The 20,009-nt window shown below is 52.3% G+C and overlaps 1 protein-coding gene across 3 annotated transcripts in view; it reads left to right on the forward strand.

Moving 5' to 3' along the window:
- Positions 1 to 20,009, forward strand: part of PLEKHM2 (pleckstrin homology and RUN domain containing M2) — a 49,218-nt gene that overhangs the window by 24,319 nt on the left and 4,890 nt on the right. For 2 of the 3 annotated variants that reach the window (XR_010337725.1, XM_064363336.1), the window contains exons 2-13: positions 6,384 to 6,490; positions 6,851 to 6,960; positions 8,050 to 8,149; positions 8,675 to 8,762; positions 9,889 to 10,075; positions 11,466 to 11,525; positions 15,782 to 16,010; positions 17,487 to 18,293; positions 18,538 to 18,607; positions 18,734 to 18,824; positions 19,151 to 19,215; positions 19,540 to 19,628. Coding sequence is in view for 2 of the 3 variants with exons in the window: in XM_064363336.1 (XP_064219406.1) it covers positions 6,384 to 6,490; positions 6,851 to 6,960; positions 8,050 to 8,149; positions 8,675 to 8,762; positions 9,889 to 10,075; positions 11,466 to 11,525; positions 15,782 to 16,010; positions 17,487 to 18,293; positions 18,538 to 18,607; positions 18,734 to 18,824; positions 19,151 to 19,215; positions 19,540 to 19,628 (2,003 nt within the window). In the remaining variant the exon portion in view is untranslated. The remainder of the gene's footprint in view (positions 1 to 6,383; positions 6,491 to 6,850; positions 6,961 to 8,049; positions 8,150 to 8,674; positions 8,763 to 9,888; positions 10,076 to 11,465; positions 11,526 to 15,781; positions 16,011 to 17,486; positions 18,294 to 18,537; positions 18,608 to 18,733; positions 18,825 to 19,150; positions 19,216 to 19,539; positions 19,629 to 20,009) is intronic. The other variant, XM_064363337.1, reaches the window with a different exon arrangement.

A 20,009-nucleotide genomic window follows, 5' to 3' on the forward strand; every position in this document is an offset into this window, starting at 1 on the left:
TACTTGGGAGGCTGAAGCAGGAGAATCACTTGAACCTGGGAGATGGAGGTTGCAGTGAGCTGAGGTCGCACCACTGCACTCTAGCCTGGGTGACAGAGGAAGACTCTGTCTCAAAATAAATAAATAAATAAATAAATAAATAAATAAATAAATAAATAAATAAAATAGATGGGATCTTGCTATATTGCCCAGGCTGATCCCAAACTCCTGGCCTCTAATGATCCTCCTTTCTTGGCCTCCCAAAGAGCTGGAATTATACTCATGAGCCACCATGCCTGGGTAGAGTCTAACATTTTACATACATTATTCATTCAGGGACCTCTAATCCAGGATTAATGAAAAGATGTGGGTTTAAAATCTGTCTCTGCCCCTTACTAGCTCTGTGACCTGGTGATTAAATTACATTTGAAAAATGTGTCATCATCATCATCATCATCATAGCTGCTAACATTTGTTAAGTGTTTATGATGTATCATGTACTTTGATAAACACAATATAAGCATTATGAACCCTCAAGGCAACCTGTAGGGAGGGTCCTATTACTAAGCCCATTTTACACACAGGGAAGACGAGTTTAGAGAGGTTAGGTAACTTGCCCAAGGTCACACAGTGAATGGTGAGTAGCAGAGTCAGCATTCAAACCAAGTTGTCTGACTCCAGAATCCACACTCTTAACAGCTCTGCCTCAGTCCTGATGCACAGAATGTGCACCCAATAAATCATGGCCCTAATTGTAGTGGGTATTAGCTCTACCAGCAGCTACTGAGTGCAATGAAAGAGTAATTTGGCATAAAAGGTGGCAATTGTGCTTCCAGGCTGGGTTATATTTGTTATACTCACCCCATTAATTCTGTTCCGGGGTCCTCATTTCTTCCATGTTTGCTTTCCTTCCACTTCTGTTCTTTTGGAGCCTTCTGATCTTCCTGGAGCGGGAGGTGGTTACCAGCTGCTGCCTCATGACAGCTAGGAGCGTGCCACTGCTGTTTGTTTACCTCTACGTGCTTTGCTGCCCAGCTCCCAACGTCTGGGCTCAGGCCGTTAACATAGCTCTCAGGTTCTTGCATCATTGAATCAGAGAACTTCTTCTTCCTGCTCCTTTCAAGAACTATGCTGGTTGGTAGCATTGATTCGAGATCTCCTTGTCCCCTGAGATCATGGAGAATGTTTATCAACCTGCTGTAAAAGAGTGTTTGGCCAGGGGCAGTGGCTCACGCCTGTAATCCCAGCACTTTGGGAGGCCAAAGCAGGCAGATCACGAGGTCAGGAGTTTGAGACCAACCACTATGTTGGCCACAACATGGTAAAACCCTGTCTCTACTAAAAATACAAAAATTAGCCGGGCACGGTGCCACACGCTTGCAGTCCCAGCTACTCAGGAGGCTGAGGCAGGAGAATTGCTTGAGCCTGGGTGACGGAGGTTGTGGTAAGCCGAGAATACACCACTGTACTTCAGCTTCGGTAACAGAGCAAGACTCCGTCTCAAAAAAAAAAAAAATAGTACTTAAAGTGTACGCAGTGGTAGTTCATTCCTTGGATCACATAAAAAAGGTGTTATTAGCCGGGTGCAGTGGCTCACACCTATCATCCCAGCACTTTGAGAGGCCAAGGTATGTGGATCACCTGAAGTCAGAAGTTCGAGACCAGCCTGACCAACATGGTGAAACCCTGTCTGTGCTAAAAATACAAAACATTAGCCGAGCCTGGTGGTGCGTGCCTGTAGTCCCAGCTACTTGGGAGGCTGAGGCAGGAGAATTACTTGAACTCAGGAGGCACAGGTTGCAGCAAGCCGAGATTGCACCAGTGCACTCCAGCCAGGGCAACACAGCGAGACTCCATCTCAAAAAAAAAAAAAGAAAGAAAGAAAAAGAAAAGGCACTTTTATAATTTTTTTTTTTTTTTTTTTTGAGTCAGAGTCTTGCTATGTCGCCAGGCGCCAGGCTGGAGTGCAATGGCGCAATCTTGGCTCACTGCAATCTCCGCCTCCTGGGTTCAAGCAATTCTCCTGCCTCAGTGTCCCAAGTAGCTGGGACTACAGGCGCGTACCACCAGGCCCAGCTAATTTTTGTATTTTTTAGTAGAGACGGGGTTTCACCATGTTGGCCAGGATGGTCTCAATCTCTTGACCTCGCGATCCGCCCGCCTCGGCCTCCCAAAGTGCTGGGATTACAGGCGTGAGCCACCGCGCCCAGCCACACTTTTATAATCTTATAATGGAAAACTATAAAGGAAAAGACTGTCAGAGTTGACTGTATCAAAATTTAAAATTTCTCAATGGGGAAAAAAATGACATAAGCAAAGTTTAGAGGTCAACTGATAATGGGAGGAAATAATACATAACACACTAGGTCAAATCCTTAAAGAGCTGCAACAAATAACAAAACCACAAGCAGCCAGTGGAAGATTGGGCAAAGGCAGCGAATACAGTTCACAGAAGAAGAGAAACACGTGGCTAATAAGGACGTTCCACTGCGCTTTTAGTTAGAGAAGTACAGTTTAAAACAGTTACTATTTTTCATCAAATGGACTGGCAAAGATTAACTGGCCGGGTGCGTGGTGGCTCACGTCTGTAATCCCAGCACTTTGGGAGACCAAGGCAGTTAGATCATGATGTCAGGAATTTGAGACCAGCCTGGCCGAGATGGTGAAACCCCATCTCTACTAAAAATACAAAAATTAGCTGGGCGCAGTGGTGGGCGCCACTTGGGAGGCTGAGGCAGGAGAATTGCTTGAACTTGGGAGGCGGAGGTTATAGTGCGGCAGGATGGCGCCACTACACTCTAACCTGGGCAACAGAGCGCAGGACTCCACCTCAAAAAAAAAAAAAATAGACTAATTATATCCAGTGTTGGCTAGCATGGTGGGAGTGTAAATCAATCTGACATTCTAGACGGGCAGGTGGCAGGACCCAGGCACATTGTAAATGTGTTTGTCCCTTGGCTCAGCAGCTCCCCTTGCAAGCGCTCACCATACAGAAGCACCCACACAGGACCGCACGATGGTCACTGCAATATTGTGTGTAATGTCCAGGAACTGGAGATGATATCCATATTTAACAATGGTTGAAGTATGGTGCATAATAACGATATAGAAATATTCATGGATATACCTTAAAGGCAAAGCAAGTTTCAAAACAAACATAGCATGATCTTATTTTCTTTTTCTTTTTCTTTTTTTTTTTTGAGTTAAGTTCTTGCTCCAGGCTGGAGTGCAGTGGTGCTGTTACAGCTCACTGCAGCCTTGAACTCCTGGGCTCAAGGGACACCTCCCACTGACCCCTGCCCCAGCCTCTCAGGTAGCTGGGACTATAGGTTGCATGCCACCATGCCTGGCTAATTATTTTTATTTTTATTTTTTGCCCAAGTTGGAGTTCAGTGGTGCAATCTCGGCTCACTGCAACCTCTACCTCCTGGGGTCAAGCAATTCTCCTGCCTCAGCCTCCCAAGTAGCTGGGATTATGGGCATGCACCACCACACCCAGCTAAGTTTTGTATTTTTAGTAGAGACTGGATTTCACCGTGTTAGCCAGGCTGGTCTCAAACTCCTGATCTCAACTGATTTGCCTGCCTTGGCCTCCCAAAGTGCTGGGATTACAGGCATGAGCCACCACACCCAGCTAATTTTTAAGTTTTTTTTTTGTACAGACAGCGTTTCACTGTGTTGCTGAGGGTGGTCTCGAACTCCTGGCCTCAAGCGATCCTCCTGCCTTGGGCCTCCCAAAGTGTTGAGATTACAGGCATGAACCACCACTCCTGGCATTCCTTTTTTTTTCCCCCTTCTTTTCTTAAAGTCTGTGTACACAGGAAAAGAGTTGGGGGGATACGTGTACACCAAGCTGTTGGTAATAGCAAACGGGAGCAAGGGGCCTTTATGCTTTATACACACCTCTGTGTTGCTTGCATTTTTACAATAAGCAAATATTTCCAGAATAATTTTTCTTTAAAGGTATCTTAGCTTGAGAAAGGAGTCTGAGTTCCAGCCCTGGCTCTGTCACTTAACTAAAAACCATATTGAGGGACTTAACCTCTTCTCTGTAAATACATTCTTTCCCATGTGGGTATTATAATCAGGAGAATGAATAATATTCTGTTTTGGTTTTTTAATGAGAACGTTGCACTAGATCCCTGAGGATCCTTCCAACTCTAACATCTGTCTAAAGGCTCTCTGATCTCAGATTTACTCAGATTTTGAAATTAAAGAAAAAAAAAGCTCTATCCCAATGTGGTCGTACTTAATACTGAAGTGTGCAATAATGCTTCCAGCATTGCTGAGAGGGATTGTGCAGTTTTTGCAGGCTCATTGCTCTTTCGTTGAGCTCTAGAAATCTTTCCTTCTGGTGCTCCGATTTGCCTGCCCTTGAGAGGAAGGGAAGGGAGGACCCCGCAGGACTGAGGTTTGTCCTGGCTGGCAGGCCTGCCAGGCTTGCTCCGGGCTGCAGAGAAGAGAGGCTATTTTTGTTGTGGGAGCTGAATCGTTGGCCTCTCTCCAGGAGCACATGCTCGTTGGCGTGGTTGATGTATCTTGCCTGCTCTGGCCGTCTCTACCACTGCTTCCAGAAAACACTTGAGAATACATTTGTCCCAAGAGCGTCAACCTGAGATCAGGATCAGGCATCTGTGCCCTTTTCTTGTGTTCTGCTCCCTTCTGGCCACTGAAAGGGCAGGAGCAGAACAGGATATGACTAACTTGAACTTGGGGAGACTTTTCTCTTAAGGCTTTGCTTGAAAGGGGCCCTCTCTCTGTAACTGCGGTTGCAGTGAACTCAGTCCAATATCTGAGATTTCTTATCCTTAACTAGACCAGTGGAGCTGCCCTCACCCTCACCAACCTGATGGGGTTCATCTCACCTACTGTCCAAATCTCCTTTTATCAGCCCAGCCCAGGAACAGGGGTGTCCTTCTTGGTGTAGGGCTTAACGTGAGCGTTGCATGCGCCTAGATCCATATCAGCTTTGTCAGGTTCCTCAGGCAGTTCTAGTATGCCATGGCAAGAAGGCTGTGGGGGCAGGCGCCCCAGTCCATCGGCCCTTGGTGTGTGCAGAGGGCAGCTCCAAGTGGGGCCACTGTGATATGAAGGATTGTTTGAGCTCAGGAGGTTGAGGCTGCAGTGAGCTGTGACTGTAGCACTGTACTCCAGCCTGGGTGACAGAGCGAGACCCTGTCTCAAAAGAAACAAACAGGCCAGGTACAGTGACTCATGCCTGCAATCCTGACACTCTGGAAGCCAAAGTGGGTGGATCAGCTGAGGTCAAGAGCTTGAGACCAGCCTGGCCAACATGGCGAAACCCCGTCTCTATTAAAGATAAAAAATTAGCTGGGCGTGGTGGTGGGCACCTGTAATCCCAGCTACTTGGGAGGCTGAGGCAGGAGAATCACTTGAACCTGGGAGGCGCAGGCTGCAGTTAGCCGAGATCATGCCACCGCATTCCAGCCTGGGCAACAGAACAAGACTTCGTCTCAATAAAACAACCAACCAACCAACCAAAAAGAAAAGAAAAAGAAATATATTCGTACTTTTCTAATATTTGACTGGAAAAGATGGGAAACTATAAAGGAAAAGATTGACAGATTTGACTGCATAAAAATTAAAAATTTCTAGGCCAGGTACAGTGGCTCACGCCTGTAATCCCAGCACTTTGGGAGGCCAAGGCAGGCAAATCACCTGAGGTCGGGAGTTCGAGACCAGCCTGACCAACATGGGGAAACCCTGTCTCTACTACTAAAAATACAAAATTAGCCAGGCACGGTGGCGCATGCCTGTAATCCCAGCTACTTGGGAGGCTGAGGCAGGAGAATCACTTGAACCCGGGAGGCGGAGGTTGCAGTGAGCCAAGATCGTGCTGCTGCACGCCAGTCTGAGTGACAAGAGTGAAACTCTATCTCAAAAAAAAAATTAAAACTTTCTCAATAGGGCAAAAAAACAACATGCGAAGTTTAAAGGTCTATTGACAATGGGAGGAAAATACATATAGTGCTCTCTGCGTCCGTGCCCCAACTCTGGGCTTGTGTGGCATTGACCCAGAGAACACTGGAGTCTGTCAATATACTATACACATAGTGCCCCTGGAGTCATGCAGCGCTGTGGCCCTGGCCTGAAGCCTGCCACTACCTGAGACCTATGCATGGACCGTGGATCCCTCAGCATCAAGTTGTCACTGTGCAGACTGCTTACTGGGGCTGCCTGGGGACTGGGCTGTTAAGAGACAGGCTTTGCCTGCTGGAACCTCCAGTGCCAGAGCAGCAGGTGGGACTGGGCAGTTTGAGGTAGACATCTCCGTTGGTCATCATGGATACACCATTTGACTGTTTGTTTAGCTACCTTCTTGATTCCAGAACTTTTGTAGCCCTCCTCTTTATCCATTTCTGATTGGACTTGTTTTCTTTCAGTTGCAGAGCTATTTTGCTGCATGTGAGGATGAGACCCCTGCCATCCGGAACCATGACAAGGTCCTGCAACGTCTGTGTGAGCACCTGGACCACGCCCTGCTATATGGGTAAGGTGGAGGAAGTCTCCAGAGACCCTGGAGCACAACACAGGCCATGAGTAGCCTCCAGAGAGAAACCCTTAGCCTGTCTGCCTTTTCTTTCTTCTCTCCCCTTGGCAGAAAGGGATTTGTCCCACTCAAGTGGACCACAGTCTCTCTGTAGTTACCCCAGTAAATCACCTCTGGGAAGACATAAATGGGGGGGGGATATTCACCACAAATGACATGATGGTGTGAAGGTGTGCTGGGTGCCTGGGGACCTGCTGAGGATCCATCACTCCCTGCCTTGTGCTCACTGCTGGACCAGCCAACTGCAGCTTCCCAGGCAGCCCCATGCAGGTCATAGCAGCTCCTGTCCTGTTTTCTCAGACTGCAGGACCTCTCCTCTGGCTACTGGGTGCTTGTGGTGCATTTCACTCGGAGAGAGGCTATCAAGCAGATCGAGGTGCTGCAGCACGTGGCCACCAACCTGGGGCGCAGTGAGTAGTCACAGGGAGATGCTGGGGAAGGGACCAGCTCCATCCTCTCTGTGGGTAGCTTGGGGCTCTGTCCCAGGTTTAGCCTCAGGGTCAGCCCTGGGAGGCTAGTTACCTGGTGGTGTCCAGTAGCAGTGGGGTTTTAAAATGACAGCATCAGGCCAGGCATAGTGGCTCACACCTGTAATCTAAGAATTTTGGGAGGCTAAAAAGGGAGGATGGCTTGAGGCCAGGAGTCTAGACCAGCCTGGGCAACACAGTAAGTCCCTATCTCTACAAAAATTTAAAAATTAGCTGGATGTGTTGGTCCATGCCTGTAGTCCCAGCTACTCAGGGGCCTGAAGTGGGAAGATTGCTTGAGCCCAGGAGTTTGAGGCTGCAGTGAGGTATGATCACAGCATTGCACTCCAGCCTGGAAGAAAGAGTGAGACCCATCTCTAAAGATTTAAGCAAATGGCCAGGCACAGTGGCTCATGCCTGTAATCCCAACACTTTGGGAGGGTAAAGCAGGAGGATCCCTTGAGCCCAGGAATTTAAGGCTGTAGTGAGCTAATGATCACACCACTATACTCCAGCCTGTGTGACAGAGTCCCTGTCTCAAAAAATAAAATAAAACGATAATAGTAAATAAAAATAATAAATTTATAAAATGCTAGCCCCCTCCATGAGGCATCTTTTCTCCCTGCATATGACAGTTTTTTGGCACAGCAGTGATCGGGGGAGGACGGCAAGCTGCCAGCAAGAGCTGGACTCCTATGGAATCCCAGCCTGAGCACGTGCTGTGGAATCTGGTTTCTCTCCCTAAGCTGGGATCACTGTTAGCCTACAGGATCAGCACAGAGTCCTGGCATTTCTTGACCTATCTGAAGTATGTAATCTGCCCTCTTTATCAGAATTTCCTGGCCAGCTACACACTGAAGTCTGATTAGGAAAATAAAGCCTTCAGGGGTCACGGTATCCCACCAAGCGCAAAGGCCGCTGAAGTGCCTGGTCCCCCGACCTGCTCTTTCTTTCCTTTCTGCCCTTGCTTGGCAAATAAAAGCCAGCACTCTGACAGGCCTTCCTGCCAGTTACTCCTGCCTTTGTCTGCAGGCCGTGCCTGGCTGTACCTGGCCCTCAACGAGAACTCCTTGGAGAGCTACCTGCGCTTGTTCCAGGAGAACCTGGGTCTGCTGCATAAGTACTACGTCAAGTGGGTGTCTGGGACGGTCTGTCTCCCCTAGCCTCAGAGCTCCCCTTCAGCTACCTCCCAAAGGCCTGTCATATGCAGACAGCACAGTGTGCCACATCAGTGATGCCAGAGAGCCAATAGAGCCTTGCCGGTAGCTGGATGGCCTTCACCACGAGCACTGGGGTTCCATCTGGGTTCCTGGGTACAATTTGGGGCTCTGCTGCTGGCTTCAGACCTGACCAGTGCCCAAGCTTTGGCTCAACTTTTGCTGGGGTTGCTGCTGTCCCAGTGTGTATAGCAGCCACTGAGAGCCTGGCAAGCCTTGCCCTTGCCCATCTCTGAAGTCACTGCAGGACAGTGCAATGTGGCTGCTAACTCAGTGGGAGAAGGCTGAGAGGGTGGTGGGTGATGGTCATATCTAGCTGGGTGCCGTCCAAGGTAGGGGACATCACATGTCAAATTTCAACACAGCTGGCATGTTGGTGAGGTTAGGCCAGGCTGGTCAACAGGCCCAGAGGTGCCATCATGGTTTCTTGTGTCTCACAGGAATGCCCTGGTCTGCAGCCACGATCACCTGACGCTCTTCCTGACCTTGGTGTCCGGGCTGGAGTTCATTCGTTTCGAGCTGGATCTGGTGAGACACCAGGGCGCTCGCTGCTTGTGGGAAGCAGAGGAGGGGCCAGGTGGGAGCAGGGTGGGTGATGGTTTCATTTTTCAGGTCTTGTTGGGGGAGCTTGTTGGGTATGACTGGGCTTGAGCAAAGCTTGTTTGTTCAGGTGAGGGAAAGGTTTCATGGTCGGTGGAATTGAGGGAGAGGAGAAGTGATTCTCTCTTGGGTTACTGATGGCAAGAATTCCTGGTTCAGGTGACTTCCTCCTATCTCCCTATCCAACTTGGAGAAAAGCCACATTGCCTCATTGCCTGGAGTATCTTAGCCCAGAAGAGCAGCCTTCATGTTTAGGACATGAGAGTTAGAAGGACAAGGCAAATTCAGCCTGGTCCCTCTGGAACTCTGAAAAGTGTCATCAGCTCTGTGCCTCCCAGCTGACATGCCTTCAGCCACCCCCTTCAAGTTCTCAAGCTTCTCTCCCCATTACACCCTGTACAAACGTGATGCTGGCCCACAGGAGCCAAAGGGGCTCCCAGGCACCTCTTGCACTGGGCTCAAAATGGATGCAGCCACCTCATTCTAATCAAATGACCTTTCTTGGGCTGGGCGCAGTAGCTCACACCTATAATCCCAGAACTTTGAGAGGCCAAGGCAGGTGGATCACCTGAGGTCAGGAGTTTGAGTCTAGCCTGGCCAACATGGAGAACCCCCGTCTCTACTAAAAACAAAAATTAGTGGGGTGTGTCGGCAGGTGCCTGTAATCCCACCTACTCAGGAGGCTGAGGCAGAAGAATCACTTGAACCCGGGAGGCGGAGGTTGCAGTGAGCCGAGATCACGCCATTACACTCCAGCCGGGGCAACAGAGTGAGATTCTGTCTCAAAAAAAAAAAAAAAAGAGAGAGAGCAGGGGCACCAAAAGGTTCTATCAGCCTGAGGTCCACACCTTTAAAAGCCAACACTATTCACGTTGCTCTTCTTAGCAGCTTATCTTTGAATTTACTACTTTAAGCCATTGATTTCCCAAAGAGAAACTAGCCTAGAGGGTATCACAGAGGCACATCTGTGTCTCCCAGGCTTGGATCTTGCTGTCCGTGGAAGGCTGCTACCCGAGGCCTCCCACCAAACGGGCCTCCTCTACTCTCTCCTCAGGATGCCCCTTACCTAGACCTGGCCCCCTACATGCCCGACTACTACAAACCTCAGTACCTGCTGGACTTTGAAGACCGCCTTCCCAGCTCGGTCCATGGCTCAGACAGTCTGTCCCTCAACTCCTTCAACTCCGTCACCTCCACCAACCTGGAGTGGGATGACAGTGCAATTGCCCCATCTAGCGAGGGTGAGTGGCCCCGGGGCAGAAAGGCCCAGCCCCTGCTGTGAAACGGACTTGAGCTGCTTAAGCCTGGCTGGGTGTCTTTCTTGGCTAGTTTTTGGTCTGGTGGCAGAAATTTGCAATTCAACAGGGCTGGCCACTTCCCAGATCTTCATCTCCTCAGAGTCTGTGTGGTGGCTAAAAAGCGGATTCTGGGCACAAAAAGCCGAAATGAGGTGTTTTTTTTTTTTAGGGTTAGACGCCTTTCCAGAAGGTTCTAGTTACATGCCTGGGGCAGTTTTCTAAGCAAGGAAGGTTTAGCACTGGGGCCTGGAAACCCTTGTCACAGGGTTGAGTGTTGCCTGCTCTCCGGAGCTTGTCTGGCCCCACACTCTAGGCAGAAAGAAGTTAAGGAACCCCTTGAAGAAGAGTGAGCCAGGCAGGTCCGAAGCGCAGGGAAACCTTGCCGCTGCTGCGTCCCATGTGTCCGTCTGATTTCTCCAGGTCCCTCCTGCGCTCTCTGGTGTGTTTGGGATGGTCGCGCCCATTGCATCAGAGACCGAGGAAGAAGCTGCAGGTCATTTTGTTGTCTTGACCCAAGGACTTACTGGAACAGCCTGGTTTCTTTCAAACCTTAGGCCTCGGTGTTCATAACAAAATTGGCCATTTTCCCCACTTTATCCCCTGTGGGAGACCAGAGCCCCTCATCTCCTTCACCCACCACCTCACCTCCAGGGAAGGGGATCCCAACCCAGTTCAGCCCTCGGGCACTCTAGAATTGCCTCGGCATTGAGACCTTGACCTTCCCCTTTCTTTATTTCTGCTGTACCACGGGTTATATGTCCCAGGGAGGGAGGTGCCTTTCAGAATTGGTGTTAGCAAGACCTGCCGCAACGTCATTGACTGTACAAGCAGAAGACAGCAGCTCAGTCTCCTTCGGTTGGGCCGATGGGCTGCCTAGAAGTCGGAGGGATGGGCCTTGCCGGAACAGCCCGGGCAAGGATGGCTCCATGGATGGAGGTGTCCCCTCAGCAATTTGGAGATTGTACAACTGCAGCTGCCAGGGCAGTATCTCCTTGCCTGCTAGGGTACAAAAGGAAGGAAAGCAAGGGGTAGAAAACAAAGCTAGGCACAGGCAGCCAGGCTTCTCTCTGCCAGAACCAGCTTCTGGGTGTGGAAAGGGGTCACCCGCTATGGGTCTTTCCAGCTGGTTGGAGGCTCCTGGGCCAGTGCTTGAGCTGAGAGGCAGCCAGGGCCCTAGTAAGTTTCCCCAAGGCTGTTGGATACAATGGAGAAAGTCGAAGTTTTCCTCTCCTGTTTCCTCCCCATGTCTCCCACCCCACTCCCTCCCACCCCCTCCAGTCGTCCTTCCACTGCCTGTGTTTCTAATCTTCAGTTTTGTCCCTCGTTTTTGTAGATTATGATTTTGGAGATGTGTTTCCAGCAGTGCCGTCTGTACCCAGCACAGACTGGGAAGGTGGGCCAGAGTCCGCTGTTACCCTCTTTTCCTGTTTTGCAATGTTTCCATGCCAAGCTTGCTGCATGTATCAAATCAGCTCCTTATTATTTATAATAATGTCCATGATCATAATAAAGCCAAGTTTGGTGTTCTAATAGATGGAATTCTGCAGTGGGAAAACTTGACCTCCAGCCTTAGGCAAATCCCTTCTCCCAGTGCAGGGCTCCTGCCTTTGTGCAGTGGCCTTTCGGAGTCACTAAGTGGCTGCATTTCAGGGGATATGAGATCACCCTTTCTGATTCCAGTGCCAGCTGATGCTCTCGGGGTGTATAGGGCCTGACCCAGTGAACCAAGACTTGTTCTGGAAAACCATGCCTTTAAACATGTGGGTTGTAAGCTCCTTTGGATCAGATGGGCATCAAGGAGAAAGACAGATTGATTCTTTCAATCTGTCCTAATGGCTTCCTCTTGGGTGTTTTGGAGAGATTGAGGTCCAAGTGAGGGAACTGCCCAGGTACAGCTGAAACTTCCTACAAAGAGAATCTCCTTGAAGTTTTAAAGCAGATTAAAAGGAAGTCTGCCAGCCCTCCCACCCTGTCTCCCAGGCAGTAGCAGTGCCTGGGCATTTTTCTGCCTGAAATTCCACTTCTGGGTTTGTATATATTCCCAGGTTGCCACAATTACTCAAAGCAAAGGTCGTGTTGACAATAAGGTGAATGTTTCCCCCTTAAATCTGAGGCCATAGCAGATCCTTGTTATTTAATTTATTTTATTTTATTTTTTGAGATGGTGTCTCACTCTATTGCCAGGCAGGAGTGCAGTGGCACAAACTTGGCTTACTGCAACCTCCACCTCCCAGGTTCAAGCGATTCCCCTGCCTCAGCCTTCCAAATGGCTGGAGCTATAGGCAAATGCCACCACACTCAGCTAATTTTTTGTGTTTTTAATAGAGACAGAGTTTCACCATGTTGGCCAGGATGGTCTTGATCTCCTGACCTCATGATCCACCTGCCTCAGCCTCCCAAAGTGCTGGGATTACAAGCATGAGCCACCACGCCCGGCCTATTTTATTTTATTTTATTTTTTGAGACAGAGTCTCGCTCTGTTGCTCAGGCTGGAGTGTAGTGGCATGATCTCAATTTACTGCAACCTCCACCTCCCGAGTTCAAGCAATTCTCTTGCCTCAGCCTCCCAAGTAACTGGGATTACAGGTGTGTGCCACCATACCTGGCTAATTTTTGTATTTTTAGTAGAAACAGGGTCTTGCCATGTTGGCCAGGTTGGTCTCCTACTCCTGACCTCAGGTGATCCATCCTCCTCAGCCTCCCAAAGTGCTGGGATTACAGGTGTGAGCCACCGCGCCTGGTCCAAATCCCCGTTATTAAAAAGCCTCTTACCCTCTGGGCCACTTCCAGCCTGGAGCAGGGGAGGTGAGGGGACTTGGCCTCTGAACAGGGGAGTTAAGAATTGCCTCACCCTGAGGATGAGCAGCAGGTGGCTCTCCCCGCATTATTAGAGACGTGATTCTGAGTAATAGGTGACAGGTGATTCTGAGTAATGGGTGACAGGTGATCTCCTCCCAAATAATGTGAGTATGAAATAGCTTAACTTTCTGGGAAATAAGATATGGCATTGGGAGAAATAAACTATTACATTTGGCCAAGAGTAGCATTGAAGGGTCCCACATTTGAGTTAAATCAGCTTGGATTCCAGAATTCCATCATAACATCATGTACCCTCTCAGCCTCTCTTCTTGCAGCACACATGCTGGATATTGTTTTTTTCCCTCTGATTCTAACAACTAACCCCCCTCCTGACATGCCTGTTGCAGTCACTTGACAAGCAGGGCCTGACCTTCCTCTGTAGCCTTTCAGGGCTCCCTGCAGCCTGAGAACTAACAGCCCAGTTGCACTACTTGCCCCAGGGCAGGGTGAGATTTCCTGAGTTCCTGGAGCAGGATTCTGGAGCTCACTCTAGCAGCTCACCCTGGGAGGCTCTGTCTTCTTCTTGGACCTGGAGGAAGGCAGGACTTGGGGCAGCTCCAAACTTGGAGCCTGGGGCTGAGATCTGGGCAGCCTTCCCCTGGTCTTTGGCTTATTTACAGAACTGGTGGGTATCCGGGGCTTGACACCCACCACATCTCATGATCTGCCCACTCACCTCTCGAGGCTCCTCTTGGGTGCAACTGCATGTGCTGAGGATAATCACAGGGCCAGAGCAAGAACACATGGGCTTGGCGGGAGTCTGCTCTGGGACTGAGGGACTTCATTTTCTGCATCTTAGAACTCAGGCTCTGGGATCCCAGGAAATCTAGAAAAAGTCCCCGATGTCACTGGTGTTTTCTGGCAGAGCTTCTCATTGCCTTTAGCCTCCTCTTTTGTCCTTATATTTAAAGACAGCAGTTTTTTTTTTTTTTTTTTTAAAGGGCCAGGCATGGTAGCTCACACCTATAATCCCAGCACTTTGGGAAGCAGAGCCTGGAGGATCGCCTGAGCCCAGGAGTTTGAGACCAGCCTGGGCAACACAGGGAGACCCCGTCTCTACTAAAGGTACAAAAATTAGCCGGGTGTGCTGGTGCACGCCTATAGTCCCAGCTACTCTGGTCTCATATTTTGTTTGTTTGTTTGTTTGTTTTGAGACGGAGTCTGACTCTGTGGCCCAGGCTGGAGTGCAATGAATCGATCTCAGCTCACTGCAACCTCTGCCTCCCGGGTTCAAGAGATTCTCCTGCCTCAGCCTCCTGAGTAGCTGGGATTATAGGGCCCACCACCACACCCAGCTAATTTTTGTATTTTTGGTAGAGACAGGGTTTCACCATGTTAGTCAGGCTGGTCTCGAACTCCTGACCTCGTGATCCACCCGCCTCGTTCTCCCAAAGTGCTGGGATTACAGGCGTGAGCCACTGTGCCCATTGTTCCAGCTGCTCTGTAGGCTGAGGCAGGGCAGGAGGATCGCATGAACCCAGGAGGTTGAGGCTGCAGTGAGCTGTGATTGTACCACTGCACTCCAGTCTGGGTGACACAGCGAGACTCTGTCTCAAAAAAAAAAAAAAAAACACGGTGTGCTGCATCAGCAGACAGCTGCCCTGTGGTTTCCAAGACGCACTAAGTTGACAGCCGGTTGGGCTCCTAGTTGGGCTGTGGGGCACATGTTTGCCTCTTTTCTTCCGGGTAGACAATGGCCAGCAAGATGGGCATTGGCCAGCAAATGGAGCATGACCAGCCGTGTCCCTTGCCATTGACTCTCACCTAGGTGGTTTCACCAGCTGGGCCTCAGTTCTCTGCTTGGGTGGCTCCCATCTGCCACTGGCTAAATGGCCTGTGTACTTCTGCCCGGGCTCCCTCTCCTGCCCTGTTCCAGTAACCTGGGGCAGACAGCTGGGTCAGGTGGGGTGGCTAAGCCAGCTCCCCTCTTGGGGGGGCGTGTCAGGGTGTGACTCAGAGAGGAGCAGTGAGCTGATGCTTGAATGAAATGGATTCTCAGCACCACCCTTGCAGGGGCACCTGGTCCTGCCCCCCAGGAGTATGTAGGGTTGGGGGCAAGGGAGAAGCAGCCTGGGGGGCAGCCTCTCGGACACCTGTCCTTGCCCCTTCACACCTCGTTCTCATTGCCCTGCTCTGTCATTTTTTCTCTACCCTGTGCTCTGGGTGTTTCCCTCTGCCCCATGGTTCCCACCCCTTGGGCTCCCATCTGTCTTCCCAGCCTCTGCCCCTCTCTGCACCCCTCACTTTCTCTGCTGTCTACCTCCATTCTTCTCACTTTGTGTTCCTTTCACCTCTGCAAGGGACCCTTCAGAAGACTTTGGGCACCTCTCAGCTCTATGAGCGGGATATGGGGCTAAGGGGATGCTGGGTACCCCCGTAGCATCCTGGCAGGAAGGCTCTGAGGGTAACCTAAGAGGCGTGCAGCCTGGCTCCTCTCTGGGGCTCCCAGCCACCCATGGAGGCCTCAAGGTCACCGTCCCTATGGGGCTTAAGCCTGGAACTTGAGCCTGGAGGCTGCTTCACCTTGGGGCCCTTAACACACACTCAGCCAAATTGTTGTGAGCTCTGGAGGGCCCCAAGGGTGGTAGAGATGGCGGTCCCTCCAAGTTGCTCCTAAAGTACAAATCCCATGTCCTGTTAGGCTGGGGCTTCTACTTGAAATAGGGCCACCCGGGTCAGGTTTCCCTGGGAGGAATTGACCTGCCTCCCTCCTGGGCTAAGGCATGCTCTGGGGGTCAGGGGCCCCAGGGAGTGCCTGACAGGGTGTCTTCTGCTTCCTTGTCCTCCCAGATGGAGACCTCACAGACACGGTCAGTGGCCCTCGCTCCACAGCCTCGGACCTGACCAGCAGCAAGGCCTCCACCAGGAGCCCCACCCAGCGCCAGAACCCCTTCAACGAGGAGCCGGCAGAGACCGTGTCCTCCTCTGACACCACCCCCATACATACCACCTCTCAGGAGAAGGAGGAGGCCCAGGCCCTGGACCCACCGGATCCCTGCGCAGAGCTCGAGGTCATTAGGTCAGTGGGGAGGGGCCCAGAGAGGTGCTGGGGTCCTGGGGTCCAACCTGTCCACTCCCAGCATCAGCTGTTCGTCTAGCGCAGACCAGGACACCCCCTGAGGGCAGTTGCATGCTTTCCTGGGAACCCTTCCCACCTCTGGGCAGTTCTTTGAGCAAGAGTAAATGGAGGCCTGTCCTAGTCAGCTCGGCTGCTGGAACAAAGCACAGCAGCCAGGCGGCTTCGACCACAGGCATTCTTCCTTGCAGCTCTGGAGCCTGCAGTCTGAGGTCAGGGTCCCGGTGTGGCCAGGCTCTGATGAGGGATTCACAGATGGCCCTCTTCTCGCTGTGTCATGGCAGGGAGCAGAGAGCAAGCTCTCTAGGGTCCCGTTTATGAGAGCGCTGATCCCATTCCTGAGGATTTCACCCTCAAGTTCTCATCACCTCCCAGCGGCCCCACCTCCTGATACCATCACATCGGGAGTTAGGATTTCAGCATAGGAACTTGGAGGGGACACACACATTCAGTCCATTGTAAGGCCCAAGCCCTTGGAAGCAGGCAGCACCAGCAGCCACCATGGCTGGCTTCTGGGGCCAGCCAGGGCATTTGTTGGGTCTGCCTAAGATCAGAAAGCACCTTCAGGTTGGACTCCTTCCCAAGGGAGTTCTTGGAAGTGAAGATACAATTTCTGAGATTCATTAAAAGAAAATTAGCTTTGTCATATGGGTGGGACACAGAAGGGAAGAACGTGGTGAGTGGCCAGGGGGACAGTTGACCAGAGCCTTCCCGGCTCCCTGACCTCCCTGACCCCCTCTCGAAACTTCGCACTGAATAAGAGGAGAAGCCCCGTGTACGTGTCAGACTGCCCCACGCTTGCTGGCCTGAAGCAGGGAGACTGCTCCCCAGTAACTGGAGCCAGGAGGCCACCCTACTGGTTGGTTCCAGTCCAGAGCAGCATTGATGGCTCAGACCTGGGGTCCATTAGCCAAGCCTGCTCCAGCCAACCTGGAACCAGAGTGGGACACGGACCGTGAGCCCAGAAAGCGCTGAGTATATTTCTGGGTGATTCATCCATAATAATGCTGAAAGCGAAGTGAGGTCAGCTCAGGACCCATCGTCCACATCCTAAGGGGGGCTGAGTGGAGGGGCATTGCCTGACCAGCCCTGGCCTGTTTTTCTTTCCCAGAGTGCAGCTAGCTCAGTTGTTCCATCAGGAGGAATTTGGAGGACCAGCTCGGCTTCCTCTGGTTGTGGCCATCTGTGCCCAGCCCATGCTCCCCCACCCCGCCTCTGCCAGCAAAGGGGGTACCTCGGGGCCTGAGCCGCTACTGTCCCCTGACCCAGTGCCTCCACCCAGCACTGCCTAGGACCACTGACGCACTAGCTGTGCCCTCAGAGGTCACATACCCAGCATTACCGCAGTGACCCAGCCTGGTTTTCCCCAGCACTGGGTTACTGAGGGGTTAACACTCTCCCATCATTGTAATGTCCCAGGGTCACCAAGAAGAAGAAAATTGGCAAGAAGAAGAAGAGCAGATCAGATGAGGAGGCGAGTCCACTTCACCCCGCCTGCAGCCAGAAGAAATGTGCCAAGCAAAGGGACGGTGACAGCCCAGGCCTCGGGCGGGACTCGCCAGACACTATGCTTGCCTCCCCTCAGGAGGAGGGAGAGGGGCCGAGCAGCACCACGGAGAGCAGCGAGCGCTCGGAGCCGGGCCTGCTGATCCCTGAAATGAAGGACACCTCCATGGAGCGCCTGGGGCAGCCCCTGAGCAAGGTTATCGACCAACTCAATGGGCAGCTGGACCCCAGCACCTGGTGCTCCTGTGTCGAGCCTCCAGACCAGTCCTTTCGGACCGGCTCTCCCGGGGATGCCCCGGAGAGGCCGCCGCTTTGCGACTTTAGTGAGGGGCTTTCAGCCCCAATGGACTTCTACCGCTTTACCGTCGAGAGTCCAAGCACTGTTACATCAGGTGGCGGCCACCATGACCCTGCAGGGCTTGGCCAACCGCTGCATGTTCCTAGTAGCCCTGAGGTTGCTGGCCAAGAAGAAGAGGGAGGAGGAGGAGAGGGACAGACGCCTCGGCCCCTAGAGGACACCACAGGGGAGGCTCAGGAGCTGGAGGCCCAGCTGTCCCTGGTCAGAGAGGGGCCTGTGTCTGAGCCAGAGCCTGGGACCCAGGAGGCTCTCTGCCAGCTCAAGCGAGAGCAGCCCAGCCCATGCCTGAGCAGCGCTGAGGACTCTGGGGTGGATGAGGGACAGGGGAGCCCCTCAGAGATGCTTCATTCCTCGGAGTTCAGGTAACAAGACCGTGTGGCTGGTGCAGGACTTTCCCAGCCCTTGAAGCTGGAGATACTGCGCCTCTGACCTCCAGATAAATTAAGCCCTAGGAAGACCTAGCCTGAGTGGAAGGGGGGTGAGCCTCCCTCCCTAAATTAGGCTCCTGGGGAGAGGCGGAGGCACTACCCCCGGCTCTGGGGTGGGGTGTGGCCCCTCCCAGCCCTGCCCGCCTGACACCTCACCCTCCCGACTTGGCCCTCACAGAGTAGACAACAATCACCTGCTCCTGCTAATGATCCACGTGTTCAGAGAAAACGAAGAGCAGCTATTTAAAGTAAGTCCTAGGAACTCAGGAGCTCAGGAGCGAGCAAAAGACAGCAAGGGCGAGGCGGGATGGGCCACCGCCCCTGCTGGAGCGGCAGCAGCCGCCTGCTTGACCTCTGTCTGCTTCGGCCCCCAGATGATCCGGATGAGCACCGGGCACATGGAGGGCAACCTGCAGCTGCTGTACGTGCTGCTCACGGACTGCTATGTCTACCTGCTCCGGAAAGGTGCCTGCCGCCCCCGGGCAGACAGCGGGTTGTGGACGAGGCTGACTCTCAGCCCCTTTTCCCCAGTCCCCTTGCCCTCTGAGTACCTTCCAGCTGCCTGGCATGTAGTGATGAAAAGGCACCCAAAGCAGGGTGTTGCCAGCTGCCCTCACACATGAGCCTGGAACACCCTCTGTGAGCACTCCACGCCTTTCTCCTACTATGTCAGCTCAGACTGCAGGCCAAGGACGGGTCCCCTAAGAGAGGGGGCTGTGTCTAAGAAAATGGGGCAGGGAGAGGAAAAAGAGGCCTATGGGGATAATAGGCCTTGGGGTCTCCTCTCTCAGGGGCCACAGAGAAGCCATACCTGGTGGAAGAGGCCGTTTCTTACAATGAACTTGACTATGTGTCGGTGAGTCCAGGCTCCGCAGTTGCACGCCTGCTGTAGGCACAGGGCTTCTCATCTCACTCACCTGGGGTTGGGGACCAACTTAACTCTCAGAGAAGCTTCTGTACATGACGCTGGGGGTAAGAACCAAGCCTGAGGTCGCCTCTTCCTGTGCTAGACTTCCAACTGTCCCTCCCTCACTCATGCCAGCCCCGGGCTTCTGGGGCTTTACTTGGTGGCAGCCTGGGGTGTGCTTCCTCCCCAGCCAGCACTCAGCCTGGCCACACTGCCGCCTCCACCAGGCAGCAGCCAAGCCCCCTGTGCATGTGAGGATGTGGTTTCTGGCAGGTTGGCCTGGACCAGCAGACGGTGAAGCTGGTGTGCACTAACCGCAGGAAGCAGTTTCTGCTGGACACAGCCGACGCAGCGCTGGCTGAGTGAGTGGCAGCCCCGCCCCTTTGGGAGGACTGGAGACTCCGCAACTGCCCATAGGTGTAGGTGGCCTGGGGGTGGGAGGTCCAGGAGGGGAAACCAGAAGCATTCCCTCTGGAACCTGCATCTGTTCAGAGAGGCAGGCAAGTAGACAATCATAGGACTCATATGGTCAGCCCAGCTGACATCAACCTCTGGCGACTCTCGAGGGCACTGGCATGAGTTGTCCAACAGCTTCCTGCCTTCCTTCAAGGCACAGAGCCATGCTGCTGGGCTGGGCATGCCCTTGAACAGTCACACCATTGTCCAGGCTCAAGGTCCCACCTGTTCAAGTCCTGCCTACCCTCGCCTTGTCCATCTTCCCTCAATGTCAAAATCCCAGGCCC

Source organism: Aotus nancymaae, unplaced genomic scaffold (genome assembly GCF_030222135.1).
Source record: "Aotus nancymaae isolate 86718 unplaced genomic scaffold, 86718_ANA_hifiasm-v0.15.2.pri h1tg000053l, whole genome shotgun sequence".
NCBI lineage: Eukaryota > Metazoa > Chordata > Mammalia > Primates > Aotidae > Aotus > Aotus nancymaae.